The sequence below is a fragment of the Thalassophryne amazonica genome, chromosome 1, assembly GCF_902500255.1.
Source record: "Thalassophryne amazonica chromosome 1, fThaAma1.1, whole genome shotgun sequence".
Classification (NCBI taxonomy): Eukaryota; Metazoa; Chordata; class Actinopteri; order Batrachoidiformes; family Batrachoididae; genus Thalassophryne; species Thalassophryne amazonica.
This window is the reverse complement of record NC_047103.1, coordinates 94,770,475-94,789,718: the sequence shown is the minus strand read 5'-3', so window position 1 is coordinate 94,789,718 and position 19,244 is coordinate 94,770,475. Positions and strand designations below refer to the sequence as shown.

General features: G+C 44.3%; 1 protein-coding gene across 1 annotated transcript in view; it reads left to right on the top strand.

Annotated features, from left to right (window-relative positions):
* The window catches only part of cubn (cubilin (intrinsic factor-cobalamin receptor)), a 362,295-nt gene that overhangs the window by 102,349 nt on the left and 240,702 nt on the right, over positions 1-19,244 (top strand). The window contains exons 16-19 of the mRNA XM_034169223.1: positions 34-196; positions 13,654-13,844; positions 17,062-17,218; positions 17,468-17,643. Coding sequence (XP_034025114.1) covers positions 34-196; positions 13,654-13,844; positions 17,062-17,218; positions 17,468-17,643 — 687 coding nt within the window. The remainder of the gene's footprint in view (positions 1-33; positions 197-13,653; positions 13,845-17,061; positions 17,219-17,467; positions 17,644-19,244) is intronic.

The window sequence follows — 19,244 nt, the reverse complement described above, 5'->3', positions numbered from 1 at the left end:
AAATGGCTGCATCTGCTCTCTGTGTGACTGCAGATCCGTGATGGCCTTCTTCCTCAAGATCCAGTTCTGGGAAAGTACTGCAGCTCTCTTTCACCTGCACCATTAAGAACCACAGGCCCAGCTGCATGGATCCACTTCCACTCTGACAGCATTATTTCTGGCACAGGCTTCCACATCACATACACGACATCTCCAAGTATGATGCTGCTGCCAACACTGCACTGTTAAACGTCACTGGATGTACTTTTGCATAATAATCACAAAACGTACACCACAAAAGTTGCACCTTTGAAGTCTTATTAGGTCTTTAGTTTGCTGTTAAAACTGAGTACAGTTGTATTTGCAATATGACACAGAAATGATAGTCAGTGGAGATTTGATCCCATTTTCCTGCACACATAGTATCTTTTCATTAATGCTTGATAGTAGAAATGTTATGTGTGCATTTTTAATGGAAGTAAATGTTCTGAGAAATATTAAATGGTGCTTCACACCATAAAAAACAACAGCTGTTATGTGTCGACGCGGGCTGAGGAGCGGACCTGCGTCTGACGGAACCCAGCGCTAAAATAACCAGAAAACGGTTCCAATAACAAAAACAATTTATTGAGTCACCCTCTGGTGCTAAACAAAGTGTAGAAACTAAAACAGCGTCATTCTGGTGGAGTGAAGGCTGGCACGCTCTCCAGCGCCCAAAAGGATCGAAGCCCGGCGCTTCTGGACTCACTGTTACCGCCAAACACCCCCCAGGTGGACACGACAAACCGACTCTCTGCGAAGGATAGAAGAGGTGAGGTAAGTCAGCAGTTACAACCAATATCCTTCAAATGACACACACCATCAGCAACACATTCAGGTCTGTATTTTAAGCTTTATGCAAATGAGCAGCTTCTCACAACAGGTGGAGGATCACTTGTCCGCACGACACAGCAGTGAGAAGCGAGCTGCACAATTCTCATCACAATTCAAATCTACTGCGTAACAAAATACCAAGTTACTATCAACAAGTAGTCAAACAATTAATCACCTCTGATGTGTGCTGACAGCATGTGTCCCTCACCCTTCCTGCTTCACAGGCACGATGTGTCAAACCCAGGCGCGGTCCTCAGCGTCTCACAAACGAACATCACAAGGTCGAGTTCCCGGCAATTCTGCTTGAATCACACATGGCTTAAATGCAGAACGCCATCCAATTATCTGCTTCAGCTGAAAGTCTTTAAGGTTGCATGTGAGCACCATCCACAGGTGCTACACATAATGTTGATGAGGGTGAAGGACTCTTCAGCCAGCACCTTCTCCACAGACAAATCAGTTTTCATACCACCTGGAGAGCAAAGAAAAGAAAAGAACACCAAAATGTCCAGCCACACCCCCCCAACACACAACAACAGCAACAAGATGAATAAAGGATAGTAGAGGGATAAAACCAAATAGTTGGAGGTGTTGTATGTAAGAATATTTGAAATAATGCAAAATACGAGGTCTGTTAGAAAAGTTTCCGACCTTTTTATTTTTTGCAAAAACTATATGGATTTGAATCATGTGTGCTTGCATCAGCCAAGCTTGAACCTTCGTGCACATGCGTGAGTTTTTTTCACGCCTGTCGGTTGTGTCATTCGCCTGTGAGCACGCATTGTGGGAGGAGTGATCCAGCCTCCTCGTCGGATTTTCATTGTCAGGAAAATGGCCGAGCGACTGCCGCTTTGCTGCATGAAAATGTTTTCAGAAACTGTGAGAGACAGCCAGGTGGAAACCATTCGGAAAATTCAGATGGCTTTTGGTGAAGATTCAATGGGCATCACACAGATTAAGGAGCATTACAACTGGATTAAAGGTGGCCCACAGCGGCTGAGGGCGCGCCTCGCTTCAAGCGGCCATCGACAGGCTGAAACGACCAGATCATTTCCAAAGTAAAGGCTGTGTTGATCCGGGACGTCGTCTGACTACCAGAGAAATGGCAGAAAAGGTGGACATCAGCCATTTTTCGTCAGATTCCAATGTTACAGGAGATTTTGTAATGAAAATACGTGCGGAGGCATTCGCGCGTCGGGACGAAGCTGCAATGGCGGAGAACAAAAGCAAGTCCGTGTTGGAAGTCTCACGGGACATGTTGTGACGTGCTCAGGTCTCCACAATTTCTCTGATTCTCACTCGACTAAAAAGCCACCGAAAGCCGTCTGAATCTTCTGAATGGTGGAAGACCTGGGCAGACCCCACCGAGGAGCTTTCTAACCACCTCGGTGACTTCGGCCTGGGTAATGGATGAGTCCGCCTCCGAGTCCCGAGTCTCTGCTTCCTCTTCGGAAGACGTGATGATGGGATTGAGGAGATCCTCGAAGTACTCCTTCCACCGCCCGACAACATCCCCAGTCAGGGTCAACAGCTCCCCACCCGCACCGTAAACAGTGCTGGTGGAAAGCTGCTTCCACCTCCTGAGGCGTCGGACGGTTTGCCAGAATCTCTTCGAGGCCGACCGATAGTCCTCCTCCATAGCCTCCCCGAACTCCTCCCAGACCCGAGTTTTTGCCTCTGCGACCGCACGGGCTGCGGCACGCTTGGCCTGCCGGTACCTGTCAGCTGCCTCTGGGGTCCCACCTACCAACAAAGATAAGTAGGACTCCTTCTTCAGCTTGATGGCATCCCTTACTTCCGGTGTCCACCACCGGGTTCGGGGATTGCCGCCGCGACAGGCACCAGAGACCTTGCGACCACAGCTACGAGCAGCCGCATCGACAATGGAGGTGGAGAACATGGTCCACTCGGACTCCATGTCTCCAACCTCCCCCGGGATCTGGTAGAAGCTCTCCCGGAGGTGGGAGTTGAAGACCTTGCTGACAGAGGGTCCCGCCAGTCGTTCCCAGCAGACCCTCACGATATGTTTGGGCCTGCCAGGTCTTTCCGGCTTCCTACCCTCCCAGCGGATCCAACTCACCACCAGGTGGTGATCAGTCGACAACTCTGCCCCTCTCTTCACTCGAGTGTCCGAGACACGTGGCCGAAGGTCAGATGATACGACTACAAAGTCGATCATCGACCTCCGGCACAGGGTGTCCCTGATAGCTGGGCCTCCCCCCCAGGGGGGGGCCTGGTGAGCAGAGCCGCTTGTGATTGGACTGGGGCGCGGCCGGATATGCGGCCGCCCCTCTCCTCCCACGCAACTCATGTTTGTGGAAAACAGAATACAATGATTTGCAAATCCTCTTCAACCTATATTCAATTGAATACACCACAAAGACAAGATACAGTATTTAATGTTAAAACTGATAGACTTTTTTGTTTTTGTGCAAATATTTGCTCATTTTGAAATGGATGCCCGCAACACATTTCAAAAATGCTGGGACGGGGCAACAAAAGACTGGAAAAATTGATGAATGCTCAAAGAACACCTAATTGGAAACAGGTGAGTGTCATGACTGGGTATAAAAGGAGAATCCCCAAAAGGCTCAGCCGTTCACAAGCAAAGATGGGGCGAGGATCACCACTTTGTGAACAACGATGTGAAGAAATAGTCCAACAGTTTAAGAACAATGTTTCTCAATGTTCAGTTACAAGGAATTTAGGGATTCCATCATCTACAGTCCATAATATAATCAGAAGGTTCAGAGAGTCTGGAGAACTTTCTACACGTAAGCGGCAAGGCCGAAAACCAACACTGAATGCACGTGACCTTCGATTCCTCAGGCGGCACTGCATTAAAACCAACATCTTTGTGTAAAGGATCTTACCGAGTGGTCTTGGGAACACTTCAGAAAACCATTTTCAGTTAACACAGTTCGTCACTACATCTACAAGTGCAAGTTAAAACTCTACCATGCGAAGCAAAAGCCATACATCAGCAACATCCAAAACCACCGCCTTCCCTGGGCCAGAGCTCATTTGAAATGGACAGACGCAAAGTGGAAAAGTGTGCTGTGGTCTGATGAGTCCACATTTGAAATTGTTTTTGGAAATCATGGACGCCGTGTCCTCCGGACAAAAGAGGAAAATGACCATCCAGATTGTTACCAGCACAAAGTTCAAAAGCCAGCATCTGTGATGGTATGGGGGTGTGTTCGTGCCCATGCCATGGGCAACTTACACATCTGTGATGGCACCATCAATGCTGAAAGGTACATCCAGGTTTTGGAGCAACACATGCTGCCATCCAAGCAATGTCTTTTTCAGGGACGTCCCTGCTTATTTCAGCAAGACAATGCCAAGCCACATTCTGCACGTGTTACAACAGGGTGGCTTCGTAGTAAAAGAGTGCGGGTACTAGACTGACCTGCCTGCAGTCCAGACCTGTCGCCCATTGAAAATGTGTGGTCCATTATGAAGTGCAAAATACAACAACGGAGACCCCGGACTGTTGAACAACTGAAGTCATACATCAAGCAAAAATGGGAAAGAATTCCACATACAAAGCTTCAACAATTAGTATCCTCAGTTCCCAAACGCTGATTGAGTGTTGTTAAAAGGAAAGGTGACATAACACAGTGGAAAACATACCACTGTCCCAGCTTTTTTGAAACATGTTGCTGGCATCCATTTCAAAATGAGCAAATAGTTACACAAAAACAGTAAAGTTTATCAGTGATACAATGAAACCAACAGATGTTGGGGGAGAAAGTATTGTACTTTGTACAAGATAGCAATAACTTTTGATATTTTGGACTCAATATGTTTTATATGAGTTTTCCAGCTGAGCATGTCATCAACAAAAACTCCAAGAAATTTAGTTTGAGATACAATCCCAATCTCAATACCATTCAACAACAATTTACCGCTTAAATGTCTAGGCTTATTTCCAAATATAATGCACTTAGTTTTACCAAAATGAAGTGATAATTTATTAGAGTCAAACCAGTATTTAAATTTTTGCAGTTCCCTCTCCACCAAGTCCAAGAGCTGTCTCAAATTATCTCCACTACCAATCACAGTTGTATCATCAGCAAACAAAAACTCAAAGGCTTAGAAACTAAACGTATATAATTAATATACAGCAAAAACAATAATGCCCGAGAACTAACCCCTGGGGCACTCCACATGTAATCCTCAAAAATTCTGATTTTATCCCACCAAGGTGAACACACTGATATCTATTACGTAAATAACTAGCTATCCAGTTAAAGGCCAGTCCTCTAATACCATACATCTGTAATTTTTCCAATAATACGATATGATCAGTAGTATCAAATGCTTTCTGTAAGTCAAAAAAACCCCAACAGTGTATTGCTTCTTCTCTATTGCATCTTCTCGATATGAAATGCTATTAGAAAATGTTAATATCAGTTCCATAATACACGCGCAGCAAAATACACAGAGGCATAAAACTGCACTCTGTGGTGCCGTCATGTTCAGCTCATAGGTCTAATAATTTTAGTTTTAAAATAAACAGGAAAATGTCATTGTGCAACCAGGAGGCAATAACAGAACATACTCATAAAACTCAATTAACAGGACAGAATGGTTGATAGTACTGTAGCTGTAGAAATATGTTCAAGTTGCATGAAACATAATATCAAAGATTTATTATATTTCCACTTTTCCAATACAGTCATGTTCAGAATAATTGGCATCATGGGACCTAATTCAGAATCTCTTCAGAAATAAATGCAAAAGAACTGTTTTTATAATCAGAATATTTAACAAGATGTTCAAAGACATTGAACAACAAAACAATATGCTTGTTCGGAAAGTGAAGTACACGGACCCACGCCAGGGGGCGTGAATGAACGGCCAGTAGGAAGTCCGAATAAATAACAATTTATTCTGCAAATGTGCACAAACAACCAATTATGCTTTTAGTCTGTCAATCAAAAACTCAGTGACGCGTGGGCAGGCCCGGGGGTAAGGGACGCCTATCCAGAGAAGAGCCGGGACCCACGATGTTCCACCGCCAGCGGAGACCTGCAATACACCGGAGCCGCCAAGTCCTGAGTCCCCAGGTGGCCACCGCTTCCAGCTGTCAGATCCGGTACTGCTGGCAGGAACAGACACAGGTGAAAAGGTGGGTGTGTGAACACCCAGCAAACAATCAGCTACAATACAGTTCCTTTCTGAGGGAAAAACCTCCACCTCCAAACACAGGAAAACAGAGTACGTGCAGTGCCTTATGCATCACTTAATGAAGTCTGACGGGAGGAGTGGAGACGCCAACTCCTCCATCTTCCACAAACTCGGCTACAAGCTGCAAGTGTACAAAAGGTTAATGACTGCAAAAAGCTCTGCTGCAAAAACGTGTGAGTACGGCACAGAACGGCTGAGTTGGTTTACCTTGAGGGTATACTGATAACTCGGCAGAGTTCTGATGTCTCTCCCAGGCTTTTATGGGTGGTGGTGACGAATGATGAATGACAGCTGTCAGCTCCGGGCTCCTGGTGGACTTCCTGCGGCAACTGCGCCCTCTGGTGCCTGAAACCCGACAACAGGCAGGACGCCCTCTGGTGGTGAACCAGCAGTACCTCCTCTTCGGGCGGCCCACACAACAATGCTTACATATAGCAAAATAAATAATATATATATAGACAGAAAATGTACATGTCATACATGGTGCTATCAGGCTGGATGGTCAGGAATGGCAGGACACAAATGCACAGCTCAAGCAGACAGCTCTGGTATTCCGAAGACTTTATGATTGTGGTTAGTAGAGGTCAGTACACGAGTAAGCAGTCCAGAAAAAACAACAGTACAAAAATCATCAGACAAAGCATGGTCAAAGCAACAGGCAGGAGGTCAGGTACACACAAGGAGGCAGGCAGGACTATGGAACACAGATACAGAGCTGGAATGATGGCACAGAGCACGACAAACTGGCGAGAGACAAACAACCTCAGTGAGATTATATCACCCCAGGTGGCAATCAGAAAATCAGAAACAGGTGTGCAAGGAAAGCACCAGAACCAGGGCGTGGCCAGAGAGAGAGACAGAGACAAGAATAACAGAGACAGACAACCCCAAGCAGAGAAACCCAACAAGAGAATAAACAAATACACCAAATAACAGAACAAAATAAAACAGACAACCAAAACTCAACTCCTGACAGTACCCCCCCCCCCCCCCCCAACACACACGGCCGACCCTGGACGGCCCAGGCACAGCAGAACGAGAGGCATGAAACTCACGGATCAATGCAGGATCAAGAATGAAGTGGAGGGTACCCACGACCGCTCCTCAGGGCCATAACCCTCCCAGTCAACCAGATATTGCACCCCACGACCACTGCGGCGAGAGTCCAAGAGCCGCCGCACTGTGAACACTGGGCCACCATCCACACACCGGGAGGGAGGTGGGGGAACAGCTGGAGGGCATAAAGAACTGGATCTAACTGGTTTTACCTGAGTGGTATGAAAGATGGGGTGAATACGCAGGGACGTAGGGAGATGGAGACGAACAGAAACTGGATTAACAAGCTTGGAAACCAGGAATGGGCCGACAAACCGGGGAGCTAATTTTCTGCGCAGGTCCTTTAACTGGAGATGGAGAGTGGAGAGCCATACCTTCTGACCGGGCTCATAAGAGGGCACCGAGGACCTCCTATGGTCTGCCGCAGACTTATAGGCTTGGGATGTGTGGATCAATGTCCTCTTGGCCCGCTCCCAGGTTCGTCACCAGTGAAGAACAAGATGGAGTGCGGAGGGGACTGAGGAGTTGAGGTCTGTGGGGGGAAATAGAGAGGGTCGATGACCATAAACAACATGAAAAGGGGAATAACCGGTAGATACAGAGGGCAACTGATTATGGGCCAATTCTATCCAGGGTACTTGCAAAGACCAGGTGGCAGGTTGTTGTGAGGCAAGAATACGGAGACCCTTTTCTAATTCCTGATTAAGACGTTCGGTTTGACCATTGGCTTGTGGATGGTAGCCCAATGTTAAACTGATGGAAACCCAGAGGAGACGGCAGAACTCCCTCCAAAAATTGGACACGAACTGAGGACCTCTGTCAGATACAATATCCTGGGGGAAACCATGTAATTTAAAAACATGATTTAGCATAACCTTGGCAGTTTCCTTGGCTGACAGGAGTTTGGGCAATGGAACAAAATGTGCCATCTTTGACAGTCTATCTACAACATTAAGAACTACAGTGTTACTCTTGGAGGGCGGAAGACCAGTTATAAAGTCCATCGTAAAGGGATGTGCAAGCACAGGCAGCGGCATTAATAATCCAGCGGGTGGACGGTTAGATGATTTATACATAGCACATGTCTGACAGGCGTTGACATATTCCGACACATCCTTGGATAATCCAGGCCACCAAAACCTCTGTTGAACTACAAAAAGGGTTTCTTTATTCCTGGGTGACAAGAAAAACAGCTGCAATGTCCTCACCTGATCACATCCCCACTGAGCATGTCTGGAACAAAAAGCTTGCCGGTGGGACAACTGGGGGGCACTGGAACCCCATCATTGGCAGACCGGACCCTGGACTCATTTTCCCACGTGAGAGCGGATACAAAGCAGGAGACTGGCAGTATTGTACCTGGATCGGCTTTGATGTCAATCGGTTCACCCTGACGGGATAGAGCATCTAGTTTCCCATTTTTAGAACCTGGTTGGTATGAAAGCACCACGTTGAATTGGCTGAAAAAGATCGCCCACCTAGCTTGACGTGCATTAAGGTGCTTGGCAGGTCATAAATATTATACATTTTTGTGATCAGTGTAAACCAGGAATGGTGTTTGTGCCTCCTGCCAACAGTTCGTGGTCTCCAATGCTGTAATTTTGCTCAGCGGCAGTCAACGTCTTTGACAGATAGGCACATGGGTGCATTCTATTGTCAGTAGGATTACGCTGTGAAAGAACTGCACCCACACCCATGTTTGAAGCATCCACCTCAACCACAAACAGTCGAGCGGGGTCAGTGAGGAGTAGCACGGGGGCCGCTATAAAGTGTTTCTTTAGAACCTTGAAAGCCTCGTCGCACTCAGGTGACCAAACAAATGGCTGGAGGGATGACGTGACATCGTGTAATGGAGCTGCAATAGTGCTGAAATTGCAGATGAATTTACGATAGAAATTGGCAAAACCCAGGAATCTCTGTACCTCCTTCGTGAGGAGGGAACAGCCCAGTCTCGTACTGCAGCAACCTTATCAGGGTCCATGTTAATCTCCCCCTCAGCAATTACAAACCCCAAAAATGATACCGTTGATTGATGGAATTAACATTTCTCTGCCTTAACGAACAGGTTGTGGCGTAACAAGGTCTGAAGTACAGTGCGCACATGTTCGGTGTGGGTTTTCGGGTCAGGAGAGAAAATCAAAATATCATCAAGGTAAACAAAAACGAATTTGTTGAGAAATTCATGCAGCACATCATTTACCAAGTTTTGGAACACTGCAGGAGCATTTGTGAGGCCAAATGGCATGACTAAGTGTTCATAATGACCAGTTGGTGTGTTTTACACACCAACTGCTGTTTTACATTCTCCTTCTCCTTCTCTTATCCTTACGAAATTGTATGTGTTGCAGAGATCCAGTTTAGTAAAAGTTTTGCTGCTTCCAACAACTCTAAAGCAGTGGAGATGAGAGATAATGGGTAACGATTTTTAAAGGTGACGTCATTAAGCCCAAGATAATCAATACAAGGGTGGAGTGATTTGTTCTTTTTCTCAAAGAAGAAAAACCCCACCCCTGCGGGCGCAGACAAATGACAAATCAAACCAGCAGCGAGGGACTCCTGTATATATTCATTCATGGCGCTGCATTCAGGGACCATCAGTGAAAAGAGTTTTTCCCGTGGTGGGCTTGCTCCAGGGAGAAGCTTGATTGAGCAATCATATTCTCGGTGGGGCGGTAATGATTTAGCCTTGCTTTTGCTAAATACCAGTGCTAAATCGTGATAACATGACGGAACCCCTGCCAGATCCACGTTAGACTCCAGCTGGGAACACACTGGTTCTGACAGACATGATTTCTTGCAGGAACCCCACGAAACAATCTTTCCCTTTGACCAGTCAAAATTAGGGCTGTGTTGTATTAACCAGGGGTGCCCCAGGATCAGCGGATGAGTCATATTGTCAAATACATGAAAACTGATAGATTCGGAGTGGTTTTCTGCCACAGTTAAGGAAACGGACTGAGTACGATGAGAAATACAACCTAATTCATGGCCATCCACCTCGCACCACCAGAGGGCGGGACAGTTCTATCAACTTCAGGTGCAGAGACCTGGCCAGAGAAAACAATCCAATCCAATCAATCCAGCTTATTTATAGAGCACATTTAAAAACAACAAAGTTGACCAAAGTGCTGTACAAAGACATAAAATAAATAAATAAATAATAAATAATCACACGATAAATAACAGTGGCAACAATAAAAGTTTTTTAAAACAGTAAAATCAAAATTAAAATTAGCATCAGAACCAGAATCAACGAAAGCTGACACGGAAACTGATGAGTTCTCAGAGGACAATTTTGCTGGAATTACATTTTGTGCTGTGGATGGAGTTATGGAATTAAGACTGACCCGTATGTCGGATTTTGGCCGCACGGGGACACTCCTGGCTTGACATTTGGTTACCATGTGATCAGAATGTCCACAGTAAAAACAAAGTCTGCCATGTCGGCGTCGCTGCCTCTCGATGGAAGAAAGACGAGCGCAATGTCGTTGCATGGACTCCTCGGGACCGCTGTGTGGAGGACCCGCGCTCACATGGCTGGAGGAGGACGTGCAGACGGGAGGTGTTGTGGAGCATTGGACAGGCAGCAGGGCGGCACAGCGAGGGCGGTCCTGCAAATGCCAGGTGGTCCGTATGGTGAGAGCGATCAGCTGGTCCAAATCGTCGGACAAATCTATGGCTATCAGCAGTTCCTGGATATTTTCGGAGAGCCCCTGAAAAAACACGTAATGGAGTGCCGCAGAATTCCAATCACTCCTGGCTGCCAGAATGCGGAAGTCCACCTCTTTGTCGGCGACTCGACGTCTGCCTTGCCTCAGCTTCATCGGGGATTGGTCTGCTTCTCGCCCCGGAGAGGTGTGTTGGAAGACCAATTGCAGAGCTGATGTAAATGCCAGAAGAGAGGCACAGGTGGCAGATTGGCGACCCCACTCAGCTGTTGCCCACGCCAAAGCACGACCAGTCAGGTGAGTGATGATGTAAGCTATCTTCGCCCTGTCGGACGGGAACTTACATGACATGGGTTCAAAATTCAACTCACACTGAGTCAGAAACTGTCTGACATCTCCGGACTTGCCTGAGAAGTGTTCAGGCGGTGACAGCAAATTGCAGTAGTCTGGTTCGGGTACGGAAGTCAGTGCAGTTGCTAACAGCCCCGGTGGAGGCACACTGGTGCTGCCGGTGGCCAGAACAGTAGAAGACTGATGATTGATCCTAGACAGTAATTGTCCCATCTCGGTGCTCACCAACTCCATGAATAAGTTCTGGCACTTAGCGAGGTCGCTAAACCAGGAGGTGAGTGCGGTGAGGTGATTCTGTTGTTGTGCAAGCTGCTTACTGTGGTGTTGTACCACCAGCTAAAATGGGTTAGAGCCGGCTGTTTCCTTCGTTGGCCAATTTGTACTATCAGGCTGGATGGTCAGGAATGGCAGGACACAAATACACAGCTCAAGCAAACAGCTCTGGTTTTCAGAAGACTTTATGATTGTGGTTAGTGGAGGTCGGTACACGAATAAGCAGTCCAGAAACAAACAACAGTACAGAAATCATCAGGCAAACAGGCGTGGTCAAAGCAACAGGCAGGAGGTCAGGTACACACAAGGAGGTAGGCAGGACTATGGAATGCAAATACAGAGCTGGAATGACGGCACAGGGCACGACAAACTGGCGAGAGACAAACAACCTCAGTGATTTTATATCACCCCAGGTGGCAATCAGCAAATCATTCATTCATTCATTTCCATTTATTTGTACAAGGACAGCATACAATTACATTATGCTCATCAAGCAGAGATGTTTGTACCAGATTGTAGCTGCAACAGCTAATTTCCATCTGTAGTCCTTGAGGGTCAGGGGGATATACATAGGACATAGGGCTATTAAATACATCACAAACAAACTTACAAAATATATGATACTAAATTCCTAAAATATATAATATTAAATTCATTCTTACGTCATTCATTTCTAAAATACTGTGCCATATCAAAACGTTTAAAACAACCATTCATAATTCATCCCTGTCACTCATTACATGCAGCATCAAAACATCAAAATTGTCAAGACATTCATAAATTCATCTAAACCTCTCAATTACTGTACAATATCAAAACACTTGTAAAAGATATTCACCCTTCATACAGTTCATCTCTCAATTTCTATATAGAATCAGAATACTTATTACACATGTTCAGTGTTACCTTTAGCAGTGCTATATATTTAGTGCCTACATCTCTGGTTTTGAAGAAGCCATGATTTTACCTTTACAGAAAATGTCTTAAAGTCTGGTTGTGTTTTTATTTCTTCTGATAATATATTCCACTTCTTTGTGTGAGTCAGTTTCTGTCCTTGTGTACTGGAGTTAGAGAAGATAAGGAGGCAGCCGAATGTTCATCAAGGCCGTAGAGATTCTTCTGGAAGAAAACAACGGGGCATTTTGTCCTTCAGAGGCTGATAAGCCTGCAGTGTTTGTGCATGAACAGTGAAAAACACGTTTACAGTCTCACATGAACAATCCAGATCCCAATTATGAATATTCCTTGGTCTCTGAAGTCTTCCACTGCAAGGTGCGCATTTGCTCTGAGATGTTAGCCAATTTGTGTCTGAGTTCAAGGGTTAATGCAGTCTGAGAATGCATCGCCTTGCCCAACTCATTAATCATGACGGCCAAGTGAGGGGTTGTGGTTTTGGCGGCAGCCATCTTGCTAATTTTCCGGTAGGTCAGGGCAGCACATAAACCAATAAGTACCAGCCCTCTTACTATGAAAGCAAATATAAATAAATCCCAGACATCCTCCACAGAGAATGACGCAAAGCCACGCCTCCCAGGCGCCGAGAACATAGCCCACAGGGTAGGTTCCATCTGGGCACGCAGGGTCCCCCAGCCCTGATCTTCTTGTAGAAAAAATGGTGTCAATAATGTTCAGAGACCAGCTGATCAATTCCATGGTTAATCCAATCTAGTTTGAAGAATTCACAGTCTGGTGAAGTAGGGACTTTTGAAGGTTGGAGCCGAGATAGAATAGAGAGGAGGAGATGCGACTGCCCTCGCCGGAGTCCCATGCGAGAGCAAGGGCGTAGTTTTGACATAATCCTGCTAATAGTAATCCTTCAAATCCTATATAAAGTGAAACTTGATCCAGAATCCAGATCCAGATCCAGATCAAAATCCCTGCAGTAGTGTTGATGTAATCTTGCTAACAGAGACACACAGACAGACAAATAAATAAATAAATGCTGATAATTTTATTAAGTCCTTGGTGGATGTAATAAGTAATAAATAAATAAATTAGTCAAATAAATACACAGTAAACACCCCATTATCATGAAACATCTTCCTCCCTGTACCTCGTAAAAATTGTTTTTGTACAACCTTTTAAAGTGCTTCATGCTTGGACATCCCTTTAGCTCCTCATTCAAACTGTTCTACCGTTTCATTCCACTTAACATTAGAAGTAATCTTTTGTTGCATGTCTGTTGTATTTTAGTCTTCATACATCCTACATTTGGTTGAGGTGTCTGCTGCTGTAGCCACTGTGTTCTGTGTTTTAGGTGATCCTGGTTGTGGTGGCACCTACACCGACAGTGAAGGCATCATCATCTCTCCCAACTGGCCCAACAACTATGCCCACAACCGTCAGTGTATCTACCTGATCCGGCTGCCAGTGGGTGAAGTGGTGTCGCTCAACTTCACACACATGAACATGGAGAGTCACAGCAGCTGCTCTTTTGACTACGTGGAGGTCAGTTCATGGTTACTTTAGAAGAGACACACACAAACACATTTATTACATTGATTTGAGAAACGTGGATAAGAATTGGACCTTTTATTGCAACATACGGTACCTAATTATTTCGTCATTATTTACAAAACAAAGAATCTCATATCTATATATTAATAGCCAAGTGGCCTCTGTGTGCGTGTATGAGTGTATGCGTGTGCATGGCTTAAATCATGGAGAAGCTGGGGAGAGCTGACAGGGTGTGGGTGTGTAAAAATAACAGCACCTGCTTGGGGCAGAATGCAGAAAAGACAAAAAGCTCTGGCTTGGTTTTTGTTCTTCCACGCAGCTCGCCAAAATATATTACAGCAAAGTGGCCTGTGTGCGTGCATGTGTATAACTTTGATTACGGACAAACTGGGGAGAGCTGACATTTGATATGCTTGTACATTTTAGGTCAAGGATGAACACTGCCAACATGAGACATTGATAGGACTAATATTTTTGGAGAAACTACGGATATTGGCTAACAACACTGAACAATGGACGTTAATAATTACATTCTGGGCTCACACAGCATTCCAGCAGTGAGCGGTAAATCATCTAGTATATATTAAAAGCGAAGTGGCGTCTGTGTACAAGTATGCGTGCGTGCGTGATTGTATTTAGCAAGTTCAGTGTAATTACATAATATAATTGTAAATACATTAAAATACATGAATGACACAAGAAAGTGAAAACACTTATTTCCATTGTGGTCCATTTAAAAATCAAACAACAAATTAGAAGTAATAATAAAATAAACTAATAACAACAACAACAACAACAATAATAATAACAATAATAATAATAATAACAATAATGTGTATATGATAACAAGACCCTAATCAATTTCTAAATGCTACATTAAGATAGTAAATTAACATTAACAATTTATGTAGTTAACAGGAAGTAAAAGGGTTGAGTTCTTCCACAAAAACTATTGAGGTCAAAGGTTCTAAAAATATTCTGTGCACACACGCCATTCCAACTCATTATAGGAACTTTGCATAATTTATTACCACCCTTGAAAATTGTCAGCTACCCATTTTATTAACACTACCCAGAGCCCGTGGATCCCCATAAGCAACATGCTAGTTCAGAATTGTAAAGCTACTTTGTCCCCTTTTACATCAGCTGTCAAAATGTGTCCAGGCTGCATTTTGGTATGACATATGATACAACCTGACTACGTCTACAAATGATAATATATGTTTCCAGTGACCACATTGAAATCTGACTGAGATGTAATCACTTTTGTTCACCTCACATCACACTTCCACTGGATTGTGCAGGTCTAAAAACAGTAAAGCATAAAACTAAAACAAGATGGTAATCATCCTCAGATAGTGCTTGACCACATGAACAGTCACATCTGGAAACATACGCTGGTGACGCTTCACTGACTTCACCACATTAATGAATGGGTCCTGGATGGCAACCAGCAAGGCAGACAAATGGCCCACTCCACAGCTCAAAAGTAAACATTTGCCACAGCCAGATGAAATGTGTCCATAACCTTGGCTTTCTCCAACTAGGGGGTTCCTCAGCACTTAGGTATTTGTATGTTGGATCATGTCCAGAGAAATGCACCAGCAGCCCAAAATATCATAGTTGATGCCCCCTCACAATGCAAGTGATACTCCTCATTGGTCTCTCCCAATGTAGCCTGCCCTTTGACAGAAAGTCTCACAACCATGTGGTAAGACAGGACTAGATCACTGAAGATTTGAACCTTTGTTCTCCTGTAAAGGTAATGACATTGCTAAACACCTCTGTTCAGTGACCTCATGACTCTATAAGCTCTTCTCAGGTGTTTCTCAATCTCAATATCCAAGGACAAGAAAGATGAGTAAAGGTCCTTCACCACATACATTGACACTTCTGATGGCCAAGTCCACGAAGTCATTGAAAGTGTGTCTCTTAGACTTTATCCAGGACAATCTCAAATCCTGACACTAGGATTCCTCACTCAGCTTCTCAAATTCTGCACTTAGGGTATCCATTGAATCCACAAAGATCAAAGCATCATGTGTGAAGTCACGGTCGGTGAACCTTTCCTCACCTACAAAGAAAACTAAGCTGCTGGTTTCCTCAACCCTGTCCAACAGCCATTCTATGCAATCAGTGAACAGTGTAGGAGCCAGAACACATCCCCGACAGATGTCACTACAGTATTCATTGGGAAAAATTCAGAAATTCTTTCCCTGTTCTGCACATCTCTCAAAGTATCTGTGTATTGGTTGGAATTGATGTCCAGTAATGTCTTTGGGGTCATGAATGTACACATGTAAATGCACCCAAAATGCATTGAGAACAGATTGCTGTCTGACTGGCCAAACCTGGGATGCATTATAACCACAGTGATGTAAGTGTACATGTGTTTACAGTCCACATCCAACTACATTGGCCCAAATAAATGGCCACCATGACTTTATTCTTCAACTGTATGTTTGAGCACAAGTTCTTATCTTTTATGAATAACACTGACACTAATTTTTGGCAAATAAAGTCATGCATGGGTGTGCTCCTGTACTGAGATCGTACTCTGGACAGTCGTTGCACTGATCACAGCTGAAATCAAAGCAATTGCATCAATGATTATTCTCCTCTCATTTTGTCTCTGGCAACCCAACTGTTTAAGACACCTTCAAGATCAGCAATGTCTGCTTTAGCTATTGTGAAGCATGCAGCACCTCATGGATATCTAGTGCCCTCCCTCCCTTTTTTGACCTCGACAAGCCAGAGGAGGTATGACAGGATCTGAACAGAGCGAATGCCTCTCAATCGGATTTCAATTTGGAACTGAGACATATATTAATACCAAGTGTAAATGGGGCTCTGCAGTTGGAGTAGAGGCTCACAATGACTATTTGGCACCACTTACATACGTCGTTATTGTATGTGTATTGTAAACACATGTAATTTACATGGATTTTTAGTTAGGTCTCAATGGATCCACCTCCAAAGCCATCCATCCACAATGCCTTTTTACTTTCATGTGGTCAAACACTATCCGACTGCAGTCCAGTTAACCAAAATGCATTTTTTAAATAACTTATTTAATTTTTTTTAATGAAAACAACAGAAAGGGAACAACCTGGTACACAATCACCCAGTCAGGGCGCACCATTCAAGCGTCTGCATATCTTAGCAATATCCTTTATTCTTGTCTCTTGCTTTCCTGGTTTATTTCCAGGTCCGCGATGGCCGTTCGGAGACTGATCCTCTGATAGGGAAGTACTGTGGGAGCACCCTGCCAGCTCCTATTGTCTCCTCCACGGAGTCCCTATGGGTTCGCTTCAAGTCCGATAGCTCAGTCAGTCGCACTGGTTTCAGGGCTGTGTACACTGTCGGTGAGATACTTTTGTTTGGTCTTCTGTGTGTCAAATTGTGTCATATTTTAACATTTAAAATATCTAATGCTAAAAAATTCTATATTTTTCTTTGATGTGAACAATGAAGTTTATGAAATAACCAGACACATCTGAGAGTCATTGTCAGCTCATGAAACATGACAGAGAGTCATACATCTGTTTTGTTTAATCTAAGAATGTCCCTTTTCTTACCATCTTTTTTTTTGTTTTTACCCAAACTCTGTGCAGCTTGTGGAGGCACTTTGTCAGGCTCAGGGGAGTTCTGGACTCCATACCACCCTAATTTCTATCCCCACAATAAAGAGTGTGTGTGGGTTATTAACCAGCCAGAGGGTTACGTCGTTACCCTCAACTTCCAGTCCTTTGATATTGAAGGAGGCTCGTGCACGTTTGACTTTGTTGAGGTACATGACGCTGACATTACAATTTGTACAGATACAACAAACACATTATATCTGTTGGTTTTGGAAAGTTTGGACATTTCAAATTTCATTTTCTGTTGACAGACTTTTGAAGATTAAACCACCAGAGGTGTCAAATCCGGCTTCAGAAAGTAAAAACCCTCCCATGTGTTGCTTCTACCTGTGTACCTAAAACAGGTGATCTCAATAATTAACTCATCCACCTGCCTGAAGAGCTGAACTAATTACAATCAGCTGGTTTACTGGGAAGATGGAACAAATATGTGGCTGGACTTTTACTTTCTGAAGCTGGATTTGACACCTCTGAAAAGCATAGGTCACACATTTTTCTGGCAATGTTTGACATTTCATGAATGTTTTTCTTCACTGAAGTACTGACTGTATCGTTGTTCTAAAAGTATCTACTCAGTGAACACAATTGTGAATATCGAGAGGGCTTCTTTACAGATTTTTTGTTTTTTTGCAAAGCTTTTTATTTGTTTGATCGAGCTGCTCTGTAGGCCATCTTGAGAATTTGTGGGATCACCTGTAAGTTAATAAACATCATAAGCTGCCTGTACAGAGACACTGTGAGTGCTGTGTGGAGACACAATCTCTGACTTCTTCTGTCCAATGCTAGCATGTGCTAAGTGTTTGAGTTTTATACTAAGTGATTTAGGTGTGTTTGTAGGCAAGGTAAGGCTCACTGATCTTGACTTTGTAGACAATGCCGTGATCTTTGTGGTATCAGTGGGTGTCCTGGTTGCAGTATTCTAGATGTTTATTGAGTCAGAGTGCCTGGTTTTGTCACTTATGGCATAAAGGCCACATATTTCCCTGACCATGATCCAAGAAGCAGGTGCCTCAGTGATGCAGATGCTAACAACTCTAAAAGGCCAAGGGGATGTCCATGTGTTACCTGGCTGCAGTAGATCATTGAGTACCTTCAGGAGGTGCAAAAGGACTGCTTGTCTTCCCAAATGATCACTGTAACAGTGCAGCAACACATCTTGTATGAAACAGGCGTTAGTCAGAGTCCAGACTGTCTAAGTCAGTACTCCTGATCCACTCCCACTGCCCTTAGCGAATACAGTCCTGATGAAATCCAGTGCAGCTTGTTTCCTGGAATGTCCAGGCATGTGAAGGAAAAGATGCAGGCCAGTGGGAGTGTGGTGAGATGCTTTGCTCCTGGCACAATGTACAGCCTGCCACAAATATCAGACAGAGTGCTTCTGTAGTGGGCCACCAAAGAATGTCTTTGCAGGAGGGTTAATAGTCTGTGGGTCACCTGAGTCCACTGCCCTTCAGGGGGTATTGCGAAGACTAGTCCAACATCTGCATTGTTGTAATGATTGATGTAAATTAAGTCCAAGACATATTCAGTGGCTTGGAAATGTTTATGTGTCCATCCCCTGACTTGTCAAAAGAAAACTGGCTGTACACACGATTATTTAATCCTTACATTTAGAATAAATCGCTCCTTTCCCAACTTTTTTTTTTTGGAATGTGTTGCAGATCTTAAATGCAGGATGGATGTATATTAACAAATGAAATTAAGTTGACCACACACAACATGAAACATTTTGCATTCATAGTGTCAGAAA